General features: G+C 39.9%; 1 protein-coding gene across 1 annotated transcript in view; it reads right to left on the bottom strand.

Moving 5' to 3' along the window:
* The window catches only part of LOC139469889 (uncharacterized), a 90,172-nt gene that overhangs the window by 28,031 nt on the left and 41,549 nt on the right, over positions 1 to 20,592 (bottom strand). Inside the window, exon 4 of the mRNA XM_071252214.1 lies at positions 1,628 to 1,795. Within this exon, the coding sequence (XP_071108315.1) occupies positions 1,628 to 1,795 (168 nt within the window). The remainder of the gene's footprint in view (positions 1 to 1,627; positions 1,796 to 20,592) is intronic.

Genomic DNA, 20,592 nt, shown 5'->3' on the forward strand with positions numbered 1-20,592 from the left:
TTTCTCTTTCAAAGAACGTGTAACAGACGAGTAAGTGATTAGGGTTAAACATTCTGAACTTTCTATATTCAGTTAAGTCACGGCGTCTAAGCATTATTATTTTTTTCAAGAATTTCCAGGAACAATTATTTTGTTTCAATAAAATCCATATTTACTGAACAACAAAAGTTCCTGTGACATTGAATAAGATTTAAGGCAAAGTTATGTTTTTTACCAAATCTTAAACAACTTCGGTTTGCAACAGATAAAAAAACTCCTGTAAGTGTTCAAATGGTTTAATGTGCCATACTGACTTAAGGAAATGCGTGATTTCATAAAAAAACCCCATTAACATGCCTCTGGTTGCGATGCAAGAAACACATCTTCGTCTCATGGAATGGACCAGGCGTCGCACAAAGTCCTGTGGGATATCTGTACATATCTGCTGGAGTATGTTTCGAAGTTCTTGGAGTGTCTGTGCAACACGTGGTTGACGTCGAAGGCGCCAATTCATCTCATCCCACGTGTGCTCGATTGTCGAGAGTTCAGGGGAGCGAGTCGACCAGAGGATGACATTCACGTTGTTTTGTTGAAGAGAATCCGGAACAAGTCTAGCAATATGAGCCCGGGCGTTGTCATGTTGAAAGGTAATGCCTGGGCCATGACGACGCAAAAACGGTAGAACAACGGGGCCGATGATCACGTCGCGGTAGCGCTGTCCATTGAGATTTCCCTCTACCACTATCAAACGGGTCCTCTGTCTTGCTGTAATCCTACCCGATACCATAACGCTGCCGCCCCAAACCGATCTTCTTCTATGACACAATGATTGACGTACGGTTTGTGAAGATATTCGTCGAAGGTCAGGGATGCTTCTTGCAGTCACTGTTGCTGGCTGGAATCGATTTCGTAGGTGTGTTGTTCGAATCCAGTTGTCATGTCGATTATTGGTTACGCGTGGCCTGCCACACCGAGGATGGTCTCTGACTGCATTCATCTGTTGCCAACGTTGCCATAAACACCAACTGGTGTTTCTGTGGACGTTACATTGTCTTGCAACATCACGTTGACTCGATCCTGCTTCAAGCATACCAATGGCTCGCTGACGCTCATTTTCGGTCAGGCGTGGCATTTCGTAATGTTGAATAATTGCGTAAGTTTGTTGTTTTTTCTGAGTGGTTGTTGTCAGCACGATGCTAAACAATGCATATGGAATCCTGTTAACGCACATGTTTTTATACCCATTCTTGGGTAGTGAAATGCATGGGGCTTGCATAAAAGTAAACTTTTGCATGGAATGCATGCTTTTCTGTAGCAGTTGCGTTTTTGTGACTTGATTCCATACATGCACTACAATATTGAAAACGAAACTTTACTTGTTTCAAAATTACACTAAAATATTGGTGTCCCAGGAACTTTTGTTGTGAGTATATTAAATTGTCTGTCACTAAGGAACGCATCTCTGCTCCACATTCTCAACTCGATCGACTCTCACATAAAGATTAGTCACATTTTTCGTTTGTTTCTGCTTCTGGTGAACATGAGCAGAGAGCTTAGTGCCCACAACTATTATCTTCAAACACAAAAGGTAAATATGTTGTTAAACACGATGACAAGTCATGTTACCCCCTGGTCTGTATTGCGTTACCTGAAGGCGTTCTGGTTACAGAGAGTCACCGACGGGAACAACAGGGAAGCGTTGAAGTTGACGTGGACGTTGACGGTGACTGGCCAGCTGTAGTAGTAGAGGATGCGGTCAATGATCTGGTACCCCATCACACCTGCACAGCCCGTGAACAGCACCAGCCAAAGTAATCTGAAACATGTGGAAGTTTTACTGATTTGTGCTTTCTTTGTATTTTTTTACCGGACGTGGGGACAATGAACGAGCGTAATCACTTTCCGATTTTGGTACACGTGCATTTTACTAAGTCTCATTGAAGCGATGTGACGTCATGTTGTGTTGATAACAATAAGACAAGACGTCATCCATTGTTCTTTACGTCACAAACTGAAAATGTAACGTCATCTGAAAAATATGCTGACGTCAGATAGTATAAAATACAGGTTGAGGCACCGAGATGGACCGATAGGCCACACAAATTGTGACCTCGCATCTAGAATTACAAATACTTTTCACATTACAGACATATGTAATGTATTAGGATTGTTTGTTACATAACACTGCAGCTAGCAATTGCTCAGTCATATGACTACTTTCTGTAATAAAATGTGTCTGGAACACACAATCTAATCCTCACCACGACTACGGAATAAATGTAATAAAAGATGTCATATACAATATGTTTGTCAAGTACAGTAAACTACGGCTATAACGAACACGCTTATAACGAACTGACGGAAATAACGAACTAACTTTTTAGTCCCCGATATTTGCTGTAGTTATGCTGTATATATGCTTATAACGAACTACGGTTACAACGAACTAAAAATAGCAGTCCCTTATAGTTCGTTCGTTATAGCCGTAGTTTACTGTAATTGCCATCATGAGCGTCGATACATGCAACTGGGAAACCGATAACATACAATCAACCATGCCACCTGACCAACTGATACATTCCTACGATAACTATAGGAGACAGCGGAGCAAGTCTAACCTGGAATCTCCACGAGTAGGGTATCGGGAGAATTCACGTTGCCACGGCAAAGAGAACGAAAGTAGAACTAAAGGTATTAGAAGTATAATAACAATATGTAGGAGACAAACCACAGCTCATTGAGTGGGACATGTGTAATTCGAGACATCAGGATAATAGTGTCTGTGTAAAATAAACCCTCGGAGGGGTAATGCGAATTATAAGCACTATATTGTGGTAGGATTATGTGTACTACAGCTGTTGAAGTGGGCGGAATATTTTCCGGTGTAAAAGAATTATATATGAGTATGAATATTACAGTTCCATTGAACTTGGTGGTCTAGTGGTAGAGCGTCCGCCCGACGAGCGGAAAGTCCGGGGTTCGATCCCCGGTCGTAGACTAAAAGACGGTGAAAGATGGTACTTGTTGTTACCCTGTCTGGCGCACGGCATTAAGGGGGTAAAACAAGGACTGGTCGGCTCGAAGTCAGTAAACTGTGTCTGAGTGGGGTATTCATGTTAAACTGCGGCATAGGCTAGCACTGTAAATCGGCATCAGTCCGGACAAGTACAAACAACAACACACACACCTGCATGCACGTCGCTATATAAGTGCAATAATCTTGGTCCTCACCTTACAGTTCCATATGTGGAGGCATACTTCAAGAAACAGGGGAACTGCTATGAGAGTTTATACCACAGCTGATGCAGTTGGTAATTCGAGACAAAGGAAGTAGTATTTATATGTGTACCACAGATGATGGCGGGGTTGATGCATACTTCGAGACAAAGGGAGTAGTATTAATATGTGTACCACAGATGATGGTTTGGCAGAGGCATACTTCGAGACAAAGGAAGTACTATTAATATGTGTACCACAGATGATGGAGTGCCTGGGGCATACTTCGAGACAAAGGAAGTAGTATTAATATGTGTACCACAGATGAAGGCGGGGTTGAGGAACACTTCGAGACAAAGGAAGTAATATTCATACGTGTACCACAGATGATGGAGTGGCTGAGGCATACTTCGAGACAAAGGAAGTAGTATTAATATGTGTACCACAGATGATGGCGGGGTTAAGGAATACCTCGAGACAAAGGAAGTAGTATTAATATGTGTACCACAGATAATGGAGTGGCTGAGGCATATTTCGAGACAAAGACAGTAGTATTAATATGTGTACCACAGATGATGGCGGGGTTAAGGAATACTTCGAGACAAAGGAAGTAGTAGTGTTATGTGTACCACAGCTGATGGAGTGGGTGAGGCATACTTCGAGACAAAGCAAGTTGTATTGATATGTCCTCAGTCTGATGTAGTAGGTAAAGTCAGGACTTTAGATACAAGAAAATTCTTTGCTTCAGCGAACATATGTTGTATTTATAAACATCCATCCGGGAGATGAAAATAAATGATCCTGATTACATAATGTTGTCTTAAGAAATACCCCGCAGAGATTTTCTCTTGAAGTAAGGAAATTCAAATTTCCATTTGGATTAGAATCTCTATCTTCACTACTTCATCACTGAGCATGTACTAGTTCGTTTTGAAAGTAAAATATTCATGAGGGTTACAGTGTATTTGGATCGTTACTTTTTTCGGCTTATCATTTATGTGATATTGACATGAAGTCGGTGAGCTTATGCTTGAACTATACATCAGTTTACTTGCAAGCACATGACCGTAGGCAAATCAATTAAAACAGGCAATGGAGTACTAATCAAATCACGGTTGCATTTATTTCTTTTCAGTCCAAGGCATTAACATATCAAACAAACGAGGCAGTAATAACATTCAGTAACTACCAATGGTGATAAATAATTCTGCACACGTATTACAACTAAAGAGGCCATGGGAACCTGATCTTGTTCAGGCTTGTTAATCTGTCCAAATGCCACAAGAAATGTCAGACACGGCCTGCTGCCCTTGCAAGGCAGAGCAGCTTGCCACACACCTACTCCGATGCTAAGTCGGGTCTCGAGGGACAATGACGCAATGTCGTCTTCAAATCGATGACAATAACCTGTCTGGACTATGCAGTTCACGTCAACGCCGAAATGAATGCCATACGGAGTTGAAGGCAAACTAGTGGTTAAATATGCATGGATAATTGAAAATCAGTGATGACACTTGGTGTTCGCGAAAGGGTAAGCATGTCTTGCCCTACCTGCAGCAACCGCCACTCACACAATTTTCATTAAAAAAGTAATTGTATTGCCTTTCACTACTCCCAGACCAAACTGCGTCATACATGTTTCACTTTCAACAATTGGCAATGTCGTGTTTCAGAACAGCATGTCCTCCAAGCTTGCATTAACAGAGTGTGCATTCATTCTATTGATGAAGTTCGCCAATGACTGAATGGATGATTATATCCACATCCTGTTGTAATACTAACATTAGCACAGTCTGTCCACTCTATCCCTCGACTGAATATCTGATATCCTCATATACACAACGTGTTGTTTCTAGATTAGGATCAACAACTTTTGTCGAATTAGTCGGAATTAGATGGCTCATTACGAAGCCATTTACCAAGAATCCATTTAAACGGCGAAACGTTTCCATCATATGTGTTTGCGCTGTGGATTTTCATCCGATTATCCTCTATTTAAGTTTCAAATAACATTACACGTCATTTCAATGTTGACACGGAAAGTTTGTCCGTCGGGGTACTTAATGGTTATCCGATGTCCGCCTTCACCTGTCCGCTAAACCAGCCGGTCATGGCCGTACTTAAAGCAGAGAGGGGATTACGACTATTTAGTTATGTTAGCTAATTATATTAGCTAAACTCCCCAACGGACGCTGCCAACGAGGGAGACAGCTGTATTGGTGAAGCATGGCGAATTAAGATCTTGCCGAACCCGCTGCGAGCAATTAATATAGTATAAGTTGTCTGAGTGTGCTGTTCATGTTAAACTGCGGCATGGTATCTCAGTGTGCTAGCACTAGAAATCTGCATCAGTCCAGACGAGTACAAGCAGCCACACGGACACACACACGTACATGCACGTCGCTATATAAGTGCAATAATCTTGGACGCGACGTTAAACCCCATTTCACCTCACCTTCTCCTCAATGATTTGACTAATATCCTGACATCCGTATGGCAATGCTCAGAGTACCATGTTGCTGTTCTTATAGCATAGGTACGCGTCACACCCTTCCGAGATCTGTGCTGAAACGTACGAGTCCGACTGTACCTTAAGCACGTGTTCATAAACACCTGAACACCAGGTATTCGTGAGCCAGGTGTTCGTGAGCCAGGTGGTTGTCAAGATTCATTAAACCTTAGCATCGGAAGACACTATACATATTCTTTAATGAAAGTGTACGGGAGACTGGACACATACTTAGTATTTTTATATAAACACTTGTAGTGATATTGATAAACCCAGAGAGTACATCCTTCAAGCACCTGGACAGAATTCGAAGAAGTGATGAGGTGAGGTGATTATTGCACTTATATAGCAACGTGCATGCACGTGTGTGTGTGTGTGTGTGTGTGTGTGTGTGTGTGTGTGTGTGTGTGTGTGTGTGTGTGTGTGTGTGTGTGTGACTTTACTAGTCCGGACTGGTTCCGATTTATAGTGCTAGCCCACTGATATACCATGCCGCAGTTGAACATGAATACCCCACTCAGGCACAGTATACTGCCTACGAGCCGACCAGTCCTTGTTTTCGCCCTTTAATGCCGAGCGCCAGACAGGGTAACAACAAGTACCATCTTTTAACATCCTTTGGTATAACACGGCTGGGGATCGAACCCCGGACTTTCCGCTCCCCGGGTGGACGCTCTACCAATAGACCACGGAGACGGAGCGGAAGGTTCACGTGCTTGTTTGTTGACTTTCGGAAAGCCCTGGATTGTATGAACAGAAATGTGGTTCGTCATAATGAGGAAAGGTATTTATGGTAAATTCGATTACGTCCTAAAAGGATTCTATTATGAAGTGAAGACTGCCGTGACTATCTCACAACAGAATATTTCATCACGATCATTGTCGGTGATGTCTGTGTTATTTTCATTATTCATTGCATAATTAGAAGTCACGCTTCAAGAACTTAAACGGAAAGACTTGTTTGTCCATCAGAATCTTCAGAATATTATTCTGTTATTTCATGCTGTTGAACATTGCATTAACGCCGCCGGCGTGTTATGCTTGGAACGGAAAATTGATAATTTGGAGTTTTTAATCGATTGAGATTGAAAGTGAAGTTAGAGAATACAGATATATTGTCAGGATTCCCGACATCGTTAAAGAAAAGAGACGAGGAAATACAGCGACATTTTACATGACTATGTCAAGCTTTTAGAACTATTTGGGTGTATTATTATCATCAAGACTATCACGGATCAAACCTGTCAGTGCAGTCACATTAAAGACCGACACATCACGCAGCAGAATTCAAGGAAAATTGAAGAATATACCACCAGAACTGTTAAAATATTTGACAGGTCATTATAACCTAATTTATTATATCGATCGAAAATATGGGTATTTGGGAAAATGCTAATCATTGAACCTTCACAATAAAAATTCTGTAAATATGAAGTATGTACTGCAAGTCCTTTTTCTAATGTGTCAGCTCTTGGCGATTGTGACGTTATGCCATGTATGTCGACTGTCATGCAGAATGCATGTAATCTTCCATTACCACATGTACACGTCTAACTGAATCTGGAAACCAAAAAAGACAGAATCGTGGGTCACACCTGCGTGACAGTATTGGGATGACATGGATATTTCCGTAGTATTATTTCAACATGATTAGTGATTTCCACGACACCATAGGGAGTTATTGGCAAACTGGTAAAGAAAGTTGTATGAAAAGATATCTGAAAATCAGTGATGACACCAGGTGTTAGCGAAAAGGGTAAGCATGTCCTGCTGTTGAGATTAAAGAAGTTGCGATGTTTCACTGTTGGGGAATTAATACAACCAGACATTTGACCGCATCCTAATATGCAAATAAAAGGGACAAAACCCTTTTCATTGTACGATTCCGACTATATCATAAGTATGTGTTTATGAATCAGTATCAAATAGTGATGATACAGGTGTTCGCGAAACGGTGAGAGTATCCTGGCAAACCAGTTGCACCGATCACAAATCCATGCAAGGGCAAGTCAATTGTTTACCTGAAAAACAAGAGAACATATGGTACAGGGCAAAAAAAGGGAATTGCATTGGACAACAGTTTGGTCACTGATGCCTCAAATTTGGAAATGTACTCTACATGTCTAACATAAACTATTCTAAAAACTTTACATAGGCCATAAATGTTGAAACCTTGACTACTTTTGAGCAAGAGGCGTATGGCGCTCTTCGTAGAAAGAGCTTGTTGATTGTACCTCAGAAGTTGTGACATGTGGCTGGAGCTGCTGGAGCTGCTGCAGAATTGCTCGACATGAAGGGAAAGTTGACTATTGGAAAGTTGAAGTCATTCCTCCTGTCATAAGTCTTGTGAATAAATAGTTTATGTCACTCTTCTACGCATAGATCTAAATATGAAACAGATAAGATAGACATATTTTGGCTTGCTAGGCAGAGTTCGAATTTAACATTTGACAATTTTATCCAAAAACCGGATAATTCAAGACAGAACACTTTAAATCTTCAAAGGTAAACAGATTGGTTTTGAGTAATGTTCTTCTGAAAACACACAATGATAAATAAATCCTTGATCACATTCACGTTTAGCGTCAAGTATATACAGAGAAACATAGCAATGGGCACTCTAAATGAGTTACCACATCACAATAACTACGTCGTGTCGGAACCTTAGTTCTTTAATTTTTCAATAAAAACCTTTATTTACACTGAAATTACCCCAAACGCCTATTATGTCAAGACGTTAAGATGAAAATGTATTCCTAAACGGCCCCAGGAAACTGTTAGAATCTGTTCATTAGCAACAGTCGTCCATTTATACAGACACTCCAACCATGCATAATTCATATCGACTGAGTTATGTATGTAATAGTGGGGTTGCACAAAGACAAGGCCATACACTCTAAACATAATCTACGAGCTGCGAAGATTGCCAGCCTTGGCGAGGGGCTTTCAACACAGGTGACGGATAATCCTTCATTCCGAGTTGCGAGTACGTTTTTCAATTTCCTGCAGAATTGTTTTGTGAGAGAAAAAAACAAACAGATCAGTGAGAATTGATGAATGTACCTGCACAGAATGTATTGCCCAAATATGTAGGTTCATATCAACTTCTCTGCGATAGTCGGGCTCAGGCAATGCTTACGGCGTGGCATCTCTTTAGGAATATGGACAAATGTGGAATCATGTCACACTGTGTCCCTATGCGAAACATATTAGTCTAGTAGCTAAAAGCAATTTTCAATGCTAACCTTGCATTTAAGGTCCCACAGTGTTTTATTGCTGATTTTATAAGTTAAAGATATGTAGATCAAGAAACAACTGGATGCCAACTTGGCACCCTTGAGGATTTTTATTAAAATGTGTTTTAGAATATACCCTTGGAATTTCAAGCGCCAGCAGAGGGCCGTATGGAGGTAAAATAAGTTGTTCGGTAAGTAGCACAAAATGGAGTACTTCCTGTACAGACTGTTTACATTAGTTACTCATTTTCTACCTCATTTTCACAAATAATATGGCACAATGGTAAGTTATTTTTGTTGTCCAACTGATTTATGACATAGACATTGCAGTAATGCAGAGTAATTGAATGAGAGATAAGTGGGAAAAATAATTCAGATCAAACTGCATTAAACTTTATTTGTTGTTGAAATATATAACAACTATTTATATATGCATCAATATATTCATGTTTGCAAACTGTATGCAAAATATCTCATGGAAATAATGTCTCCATTCACTTGAATTGATAGTTTGATGAAAACTGTATATACTACTTTCCAAACCACTTATCATACTGCCATAGGGTCTCTATTGACTATGCAAGTAAGGAAGAGATTTTATTTTATTTTTGTCTCTAAATTGATTACTAAAATAAATTGAAAGGGTTTGATTTGTAGATACTATTTTCCTGAGAACTATTATGTTTGATATCAACCTACAAAGGACAAAAAAAAGACGTATTTGGCAATATGAGCCCTAAATGATTCAAATGAAATGTTACATAATTTTCATCAAATGCAATATTGATTATTGGTACAGGTGCACTGGAAATATGTTAAATAATTGATGTATGTCTGTCAGTGGCTACAATTTCATAAATCAATTTCATATTTATTTGAATTTTAAACTTTTTGAAACATTATAGTTAATATTTTGCTATTCAACTACCTTTCAATATATCATTAATATTTTTGCATATTTTAAGAGAAATAATGAATCCTGTCTTTCTTCAATTTCAGTCGGGTGTTGAATGTTTATTCCAGCTGATTGGCTGTTGTAATAACCCAAATCAGAAGCTGACAGCTAATTCAACTAATCAATGTATCATATCTATCATTGATGCTAGCAAGACCAGACAGGATGGCCTACATTTACTAATTGAAAAAAATAAATCTTCTTCTGATGTTAATGAATTATTTTACCACAAAAACTGTGTTTCTTTACTTACACATCAAAGACCCACCTTAAAAGACTTTCAAAATCTTGTTCAGATAAATGCCTGCCAGAACCATCCCAAAAGAGAAGGCGTCGTTCAGTTTCAAGCACTGACTTTAACTTTCTAAAACATTGCTTATTCTGTGGGAACCCATGTGAAATTGAAAAAGACTCTAGAAATGCTGGACGATGGAAGAGATCTCTTCTTTGCAGAACTGCAGATGATGGCCAAAGATCATTCAAGAATATAATTCTTGGGACATGCGATATAGGCTAGGATAAGTGGGGAGATGAAGTTCGACTTAGAGTAGATGGTGCCATAAGTGATCTCCATGCTGCAGATGCAAGATATCATGACAAATGTGGAACAAATTTTATGGCCCCTAAATCTGTACAATTAGCTACTTCAACACTGAATGGAAACGAATCAATTTCAGATGAATCACTCTATTATGTGATCAGATCAATGAATGCTGATCGGAAACAAATTAGAAATTCCACAGAAGTATACAATCAGTACCTAGAGAGTGGAGGGGTCATGCTTTCAAAAAGACAGTTTATTGAAGAATTATCAAGGTGCTTTGCTGATGAACTGATTATTCTAAGAGGAAATGGAATAGCCAGTATTCTTGTTTTCCGTGAAACTGCCACAGACACCCTTTAGTTGGTTGTTGATGAAACTTTCGGAAGTGTAACAAACATGATGTCAGGAAAAAGATACCCTCAAAACTTACGAGCGTTAAGAATTCTTTTTGAAGAGCAGTTAAGGAATGTGATAACAGAAGTATCCAAGCCAGAAGACTTATTGAACATCTTGGAAGGCAGAGCAAGACATGCCAGAACAACGCGACTGTGGTTGGATATGCTAATCAAACCAGTTTTGCTGATGCTACAGTTTGTCCGAGCTGAAAAAGAGGGTGATTGGCCACTCCATTTGCTTGCAGTGAAACTGATGATGCCATATTTCTTTGCTGCTGGACATCAGAACTATGCTCGTTATGGCCTCTATTATCTTAGAACAGCAGAAGAACTAAATCCAGGACTACTTGAGAAGTTTCTCAAAGGGGAACACGTCACGCGTCATACACCTGGTACTTGGAATGGAATATGGACAGACATGATGATTGAAACTACTTTCATGAAATATGGAAAGGGTCCAGATGGCATCATTGGCATCACCTTAAAGCCAAACACTCTGAAGACATGGGCCTTGAGTCTTCATATTTGCAGTGTTTTGTCAAATGATATCTATGACATGACAAACCAGGACAAATCAACAAATCAAGTTCATAAAGAAGAAATAAAAGGCCGAATTGCAGCAGATGCAAAAGATCGGGAAAACATTCGACAGAAGCTGCAAGAGTCAAGTGATCCACTAGACGTATCGCAACTCCCTACTGATAAACTTTTGCAGGTTGTGAGTGGCAGATTTGCAGACAGTACTGTGAATGTTGATAAGGCATTGGCAGTGGGTCAGAAAGAAATGGAGAAATTTGAAAGGTCATGGCCAGATGGATTTCATAGGCACTTGTCAAAGAAGATAAAGACTATGGCTGTCTTGAAGAATCATGTTCAGATTGGATCTGCCACGTTATATGACACAAATCTGATCTACTCCAGAATCATTGGACTTCAGGCCTCAGGAAGAGACATCAACATTTCTGAGGTCTTAAAGTTTGAGTTGGCACCAGTGCCTACTTCTATTTTTACCGATGCAGGTGTCATGAGAACAGCCACAAACAAAGCTACTTTGAGGAATCAATTGCAGGTTGAATTGTCAGAAAGCCTCCCCTCGGACCAAAAAAGCATTATCATTGATGGTTCTGCAATGCTATGGGTGATTCACTGGCCGAAAGATGGAAAAGTAAAAGATTTCATTGACAATGTTGCTTCATATGTAATGAGGAAACTGAAAGACGCTGATGTGTACCTTGTATTTGACAGGTACTTTGAATAGAGCATCAAAGGTGTCACAAGATCATCACGGGACAAAGAAGCCAACCGACAACACAAGATTTCTCTGTCCATGCCCCTCCCACCACAGAAGATTCTACTCACAGTTACTTCAAACAAAGTTCAACTGATAGATCTAGTAGTAGATTATCTGCAAGAGATGAGAGAATCGTTGAAAGTCTGCTCACACAAGTTGTATTAACTGGAAGTTCCTCAGTACCTGTGGAGGTCAACAATGGTTTACTGATTCATCGACAAGATCTCAAGACAACCCATGAAGAGGCTGATGTTATTATCATTCAGCAGGTGGTATCTGTTGCAGAGTCAGTTGCCAATGCATCTATCACAGTGGTGTGTGACGACACTGATGTGTTTGTGCTGCTACTTCATTTCTACCTATACCAACAATTAACGTGTCAGCTATGCATGGAGTCAACATCATCTGTCAACAAGAAGTGCATTGACATCAAAGCCACAGTTGAGAAACACTCTGCTATTGTTTTGCAGCTCATGCTCTCACAGGCTGTGACACAGTGGCTCAGTGCTGGGGTGTTGGAAAATCTACTGCTGTCAAATTGTTGAAAGGTAATTGTAATCTTCATCATGTTGGGAACCTGTCTGCTTCCTCTAAAGAAATAACAGAAGAATCCATGTTATTTCTGTCATCATGTTATGGTCACACTGCATCTACAATGCATGAGCTACGTTTCAAAGTATGGAAATCAAAAGTTGGAAGAAGAAATGCTCTCTCATCTATGAAGATCATGTCATTGCCACCTACTCAGGAGGCATTTGAACAGAATGCATTGAGGGCTCATCTGTAAACCTGCATCTGGAAACATGCTTTAGATGAAGACCCTCCGACTCTAGATCCTCTCAAGCATGGCTGGATGAAAGACACCCTCAACCAGACTTTGCTTCCAGTGCTGCTGCCACCAGGAACGCCATCAGCTCCTGACTACATTCTCAAACTGTTGAAATGTAGCTGTGAAAACTGCGCCTCAGCAAAGTGTGGATGTGCTGTTGCTCGACTTCCATGTACAATGTTCTGTGAATGTGAAGGATATGATGATTGTTATAACCAGCACACCAGAACTGCACAGAGTGTGTTAGATGAAAGTGACTGATGTGACAGATCTGATGTGTCAATAGACTCAAACAGACTTTGGCTATGACTCTCTCATGAATATTGTGACTTAAATTGATTCAAGAATGGGACCTGACTGATTATCCTGGATAAGGATTTGTATGATGCATGTTCTTCATGGGTTTATGTTATTTCCAACTCATGCATTATATTTATATATTCATTGAAACAATGAGTTAAAATACTTTTATGGATATTGTCAAAGCACTCTTTTATCCATACAATTTATTAGTAAACATCTGAAAGGTCTCTAAAAAAGGTTTACTTATCCTATTTTCAAGATATAAATCAAAGTAATTATTACTTAATTCATATTAGAAATTTCAAAATCAAATAATTGTTTTTTATCTACTGTAATACATTGATATTTCACAATTCAACAATAACATGGTATGGATTACATTTCGTCTGGATAAAAGAGGTTTAGAAAATCATAAATCCCTATGTTTTAATACTTAAAAGAACTTCTACCACATGTCTGACCAAAACTTTTAAACATATATGTTGTATATCAAGTGTATTAAACATCTATATACTCTGAAAAGTTCATTATGTGTTTCTTTCTGACTACAAAAATGATGCCGAATATGAAAATTGGGCCAATTTTTTTAAATCTTTTTTTTTCAAAACCCTCAAAGGTGCCAAAGTGGCATCCATTAGTTTATTCATATGTAGTATCTGAACAAATGAAATCATGCAAAAACAACTGTGGGACCTAAATTGCAAGGTCATGTCAACATTCTGCCGGACTATATCTAGAAACAGGATACTCGACACTTGTCATTGTAAGGAGCCGTGAAAGACGTAAGCTGTAGATTATTTGGCGGTTTCTCCCGGTGTATTAATCCAGGGCTTTAGAATCAGGCATCTCTAACTGTGTTTATTTTGGGACGCTGAAGTGCACTGCGGTAACATTTGATATGAAGTCTCGAAGCATCTTTCCGAAGCTTGGGAGTTAACTGGCAATAAAAGCCAGTTAACTCCCTTGCCTCGGGAAGATGGCCTTGAATAGGGTAGGTGAGAGAGTGAGTTCGGTTTAACTCTTCTTTCAGGAGTTCTGTCAGGGCGCGGCAGGTCTCAGATGTTTACCACTTTGGTAAATCCTATGAGCAGGAGTATGTTGCTGACAAACCTAGAAACATAGTATGGCCGAATTTGGATTTGAACCAGCGATCTAGTGTCACCAAGGAAAGCAACTCTGCATAGCGATTTACAGCGCCTTTGTCGCCTGGGCCACCCGCGCCTTCCATAGGCCAAAACATTTAAAAACTATTTAATTGATATATCAAAGCACGTTTATGTGATAATAAATGAAAGATATTATTATAAAGAAACCTGCCACTATATTTAGTAAATTTGAGTCTATTTCAATGTGTGGCTTGAGATTCCTGTACACACCGTCAAGAAATTACAATTGGCAGTTTCACATTCCATTGGCTAGTTCATCGGGTGGGGCTGGGGTAGTGTGTCGTAGTGGTGTGGGTAGTTTTGGGGAGTAGCATGGGATTAATCGATTGGTACGGAAGCCTTTTGGGGCCACTTGCTTTTTTTTCCTGAAAATTTTAGCATGTAAGTTGACATTTCAAGATGTTATGTTGGAATTTCAAGATAGTAAGTTGAAATTTCAAGATACATACGTTGAATTTTCAAGTTAAAATCATAACATGTCAACTTATTATCAGGAAGATCATTATCTAAAAATATCAACTTAGTACGTATCTTGAAATTTCAACTTAGTATCTTGACATTTCAACATAGCATCTTGCAATTTGATTCAGTATCTTCAAATTTCAAAGAAAAAATAAACATACATATGGCCCAGAAAGGCTTCCGTAGATTGGCAAAGGGAGATGAACACTTAAAAGGATTGCTGACAGAAATAGGTTACCTGTTATTTCAATGCTAACATGATCATAATTTGTCTGTCCCAACACCACAGACTCGATATCGCTCAGTGTACAGTGACGCACACACACACATAGATACATGTCCACGATATCTGTGTTTTGCTGTAGTGACTGGAACTACTTGAGACTCTGCCCTATAAACTGGTGCCATCTTTGGTCTGCTTCACTATCCTCCTTTAAGATGATTATTGATTGTGTATTCAAGGGGATGTTATGAATATCGATGCAAAGTCAAATGGTGAAATGTATCACTAGGATGGCACCAACAGATTATGGTAAGTGCAATTGACGCTGTGACTTAGTTCTTACCGACAAGTAATATTCAATACCATGTCTAAACTCTATTTCATATTTTATCTAACATTTAATTATCATTTACAAAGCCCAGAAGGAGACCATGACGCCGATCCTGGACCTTGCTACATTGGAATCAAACAGTTTGTTTTTTCTCGTGTTATATAACTGAAACCTGACATTTCTATATCCGCATATGGCCCACTTAAACTATGTTTCATCTGAATCATTAGCTTAAAGCATAAATTGATCTTATACTCTCTGTTTAAACACATTTCAATAATACCGACAATATGTAAACAATAAATATCTGATATTGAATGTGGCATATACGGAATGTTTATTTCACGGTCGGCACTGAATTAGATCGATATGTTCACACAGGAAGGAATGATTGGCGTCTGGATCACTCGTGAACATTTTTCTATCAACTGGTACTTTATAAGAAGTAATCTTTCAGGATTTTTAAATATCCTGGCACACGGGAATTGTGACTGCGTTCCGGTAAAAATTACTTTCCGTCTGGAATAACAGACCCCTATCTTCACTGTCATCCTATAATTCCATACTCCGAATTCTGAGCATCTTCCAGTCTTCAGAAATGAAATGGTACGATATGCATCAGTTTGGATAAATTGATAAATTGTGTGGTGTCAGTATCTATGAAGCACTCGTTTTATTGCCACACTTTCTATACTAGTATGAGCCACACACGTGTGTTTTAACGGCTATCGAAAACTCTCTCGTTGCCAACGCCAACCATTACGATTATATACGAATTTGATGGTGCGTGAAATATACTTCAAGAATATAAGGAGCGGTTCTTTCGGTTCTGATTTAATCACGACGTTTAACCAAACATTCTTCATCCTTAATGTCTGCTTCGGGACACCTAGCTGAAGTTTTTGTATAATATACAGCCACATTGCGTCTATAGCTGTCAATAACCATCTTCCATTATTCAAGAAGGAGATCACAATAAGTGGTACGAGCTCGTGATAGCTGTCAATGTTTAAACCCCTAAAGCCCGAATCGAAATAATTGAACACAGCACATATTTAATTAAATGTATTATAATTGATATATGTGAACGCGGTTCTGTATAAACGTTCATGACCGACAGTCTATGTCTGCAGTCCTTGCATCTCTCATACGACGTCGACAACAACGTGATCGATGAAACGTCACTTCCTTTACCGTGTATTAACGTGAGTAATTACCGCTAACCAACTTATCCCCCGGAGCCAATGGTAGTAACAAGGATACCTCATACCTCAGTGTTACAGGACATCATTAGCTGTGATCTGAGAGTCGGGACAGGAGACGTGTTAATATAGTGGACTGTTCTGTCCATGATGTCTCAGGATTAACTACTGTCCAACTATCTTATGGTAATGGACTATCGTTCTGTCTCCAATCAACGTCATGGTTAATGCAAGACGATAACACCCCCTGTATATGGGATCCAGTTATATGTCGAGTCTTGTTTCATTTTGCATCCCATCAGTCAATTTAAGAACGAATGCATCTCTGGATGAATGCAGATGACGGTAGGGCACTGAAGCACGGTTCTAACGGTATCACAGACTGTGATTTGAAGGGCAGTCAGTTAAGACATCGCGTTCACATAAACATAGGAATGTCAGAGTTTGAATCATGTACATAGTGTATCTGAGGTGTTCTTGTGGAGACAGGTGAATTCTAGCTGGAGGCCTGTTTCTACACTCACTGACGCCGCCACTGTGCCAGGCAAACTGACAGTACCGGTGTGACCCCCCACCCCCCGGGAGACCAGGGTGCGCAGTGTGCGCTACTATAGTGGGTGGCTCACAGTCTTCAGCATGTATTTAGTGATCTACTCTACTACTACTACTACTACTACTACTACTACTACTACTACTTCTACTTCTACTTCTACTACTACTACTACTACAATTACTACTACTACTACAACTACTACTACTACTACTTCTACTACTACAACTACTACTACTACCACTACTACTACTACTACTACTACAACTACTACTACTACTACTACTTCTGCTACTACTACTACTACTACTTCTACTTCTACTACTACTACTACTCCAATTACTACTACTACTACAACTACTACTACTACTACTACTACTTCTACTACTACAACTACTACTACTACCACTACTACAACTACTACTGCCACTACTACAACTACTACTACTACTACTACTTCTACTACTACTACTACTACAACTACTACTACTACTACAACAACTACTATTACTACTACTATTGCTACTACCACCACCATTACGACGACTACTACTACAACTATAACTACCACTACACACGTCGTGATATAACTCACTCACTCACTCACTCACTCACACACTGCCACTGTTTCTACTCTACTCTACACGCCTTTATCCCCCCCCCCCCCCCTCCCCTTCCCCACCAGTTCACGTCAATATCTGCCACGACCACAGCCACTTGTAAAGACATAAACGCGATAAGATCAGCACTAAGGTTTGGGTCTGTATCCATATGTAGGCTTGCGAGATGAACTAAAAATAGAAACTGTTCCTTCTTACAGTTATTAAACAGGCTGCGTGAAGTTGCCCCAAGCCTACGCACACGCCTTTATTTCACATGATCATCAAAACAAGTAGTTTCCTCTACTGGCAAACGGTATCTACACGTTGCAAGTTTTCCTGGAATGTGCACACTATTATATTACGTCACAGTCAGTGATTAGTCAGTCGGACAGTGACAAGAAACAATATAGTTCCACCTGGAACCTATCTTTAAGACAGTGACGTAACTCTTTATAGGCAAAAAGAAAATTGCCTACTAATAACTTTTGAACTTCCGTAGTTCTCACTGCTAGAGTAATTGCCCTTTATCAAAGGAAGCTAGTAAAGGTTATGAAAGGTTTGTTTAGTGTCTGCCTGGCTTGTCGTAACGTTTTGTTGGGGAATTACAAAATACAGTCAGAATGTCCACACAGCAACAAAATGAAACAAGGTAAAATCCAACTGTTTATAATCGGGAAGAGATTCGGGAAGAGATTCCCACCCGCACTGGCCTACCAGCACAGTAATGGTACGGGAAATGATATTCCGACCATCCTCGTTAAATGTCTTCTCAATCAACATCTCCAAAGTTGCCTCTTCTTGTAGAAGGTTTCAGCTAGACGTCTCTTAGACTATTAATTTGATAATAACAATATTTTAGTCATTTGTCAAGGTTCATGGTCATCAATTCTGACACAATGACCCCAACGGACACCGTGTTCATCCGTTGGCATTATTCTACCGAGAAATCTACCCATTATATGATGGAGGATAATACACGGTCATCTGCACTTCTGGTCTCAAGGGACGAAGCTTAATACGCCCAATATGCACATTTTCGCAAAGCGTTCGCTCTTCGCGCATATTTGGGTTCCTTTTCCAGAATAGACACACTCTCCCATAACGTCACAGAGCTGCGCCGCTCATAAGCGGTGTATTAATTTCCTCAGGGGTTAATAAATGAAATGTATGCAATATGCATGTTGATGATATTTGAAAGATGAAGGTGGGGATGATATATATCGTGAGTGTTGACTATTCCTGACAGCTGGATGTACTTCTGGCAGTCAGCGTTAATTATAACGGAGAACAACATGCTTGTCTAACATTGGTCCTACCAGAAAGCGATGCAACCTGGCACCAACACCGCGATGCAGCAACTCGGCTAGACCTCCTATTGTGTACAGCAACATACAAATTCGAACTATCAGGAATCTTTCATCACCCGCATCACGCCCATGGCTTGTAGATTAGCCCAGACGACGCCCCATGGGAGATGGCCACTTAATGTAGCTGTGTATAAACACGAAGCGTGCTCAATGGCATACATCAAGCGTTGGTAACCTCATGTTAGAGAGATAATACGGGGCCAGCCAGATTACCCGTCTCTGTCGTACCTAACGGTCCACTTATACTAACATCTGACCCCTAACACGTGTTTGTGTACTGTGGGGCATTAAGGAGCACGCTGACACACCTGGTGGAATTCCGGGGGCACTTTTGGGCAACCTCTTGTATAACTGGAGTTCGACAAAGTTAATATATTCAAACATTAATGTATATTAACAAACACTCGACAGCGAAAAGCAGGATAGCCATAAAATATTAGTTCTTAAATGACCTTTACATAACGGTATAATCAACTACTATTTTGTGAGTGTGTGAGTGGGTATGGTTTTACGCCGCTTATAGCACTATTCCAGCAATTTCACGGCGGGGTCACCAGAAATGGGCTTCACACATTGTACCTATGTCGGGAATCAAACCCGGGTCTTCGGCGTGACGAGCAAACGCTTTAACCACTAGGCTACCAGACCGCTCCTCTTCTGCTTATTATTAAATGGATACGTGAATAGGACTTAAATACTAATAGCTTTGTGTTATTCCACGCTCGATATCACTAGTGCAAAACGTGAACATTCATGATGGCAAATAAACAAGCGATTTTCAAATTGATGGATATTAATAATAAATATATAAAAAATAGCTGTTAAAATAGGCAATAGTTTTAGGACTTGCTTTGTAAATAGAATAACATCAGAATAACATCCATATATTACACTGCCTAATTTACAACAATTTACAAGTGTAATGCTTCAGATATTGATGAAACATCAGGCCTTAAACAGGGCCTGGTTCAGCTCTACTACTACTACCGTAGATCTGTCTGAACGCACTCTGCTTCAGACGCACAGAACAATACATCTTGTGGAGGTGGACCGGAGATACATCTGAAAGGGCTCTGGCCAAAACGAACAGAACGTTGCTTCTTGTGTCCATCACGGGTACCAGAGACATGATCGTGGATTCCAATGCCAGGTTCGCCCTGATTTTGTTTCTAGGGTTACACCAAAGAGGCAAATGTTTTAGACCTCCATCACTTCCCCCGCCCATCCCCTGCCTCTGCTTCCCGGTCCGTTAGTTGTACATAAGTCCAACGTTGTCCTGCTTCATACATGCAGAACATACACGTATTTATAAGTCATGAGTCATCCATTCAATGGAGCAGGTACACGGCTTCAGAACCGTACAAGCAGATGTTTATACCGTGATAGTGCAGTGTAACAATGACATTGTTCATGTTTTCTTGTTATGCTTACA

Source organism: Haliotis cracherodii, unplaced genomic scaffold, assembly GCF_022045235.1.
Source record: "Haliotis cracherodii isolate W230 unplaced genomic scaffold, xgHalCrac1.p SCAF_1, whole genome shotgun sequence".
Lineage (NCBI taxonomy): Eukaryota > Metazoa > Mollusca > Gastropoda > Lepetellida > Haliotidae > Haliotis > Haliotis cracherodii.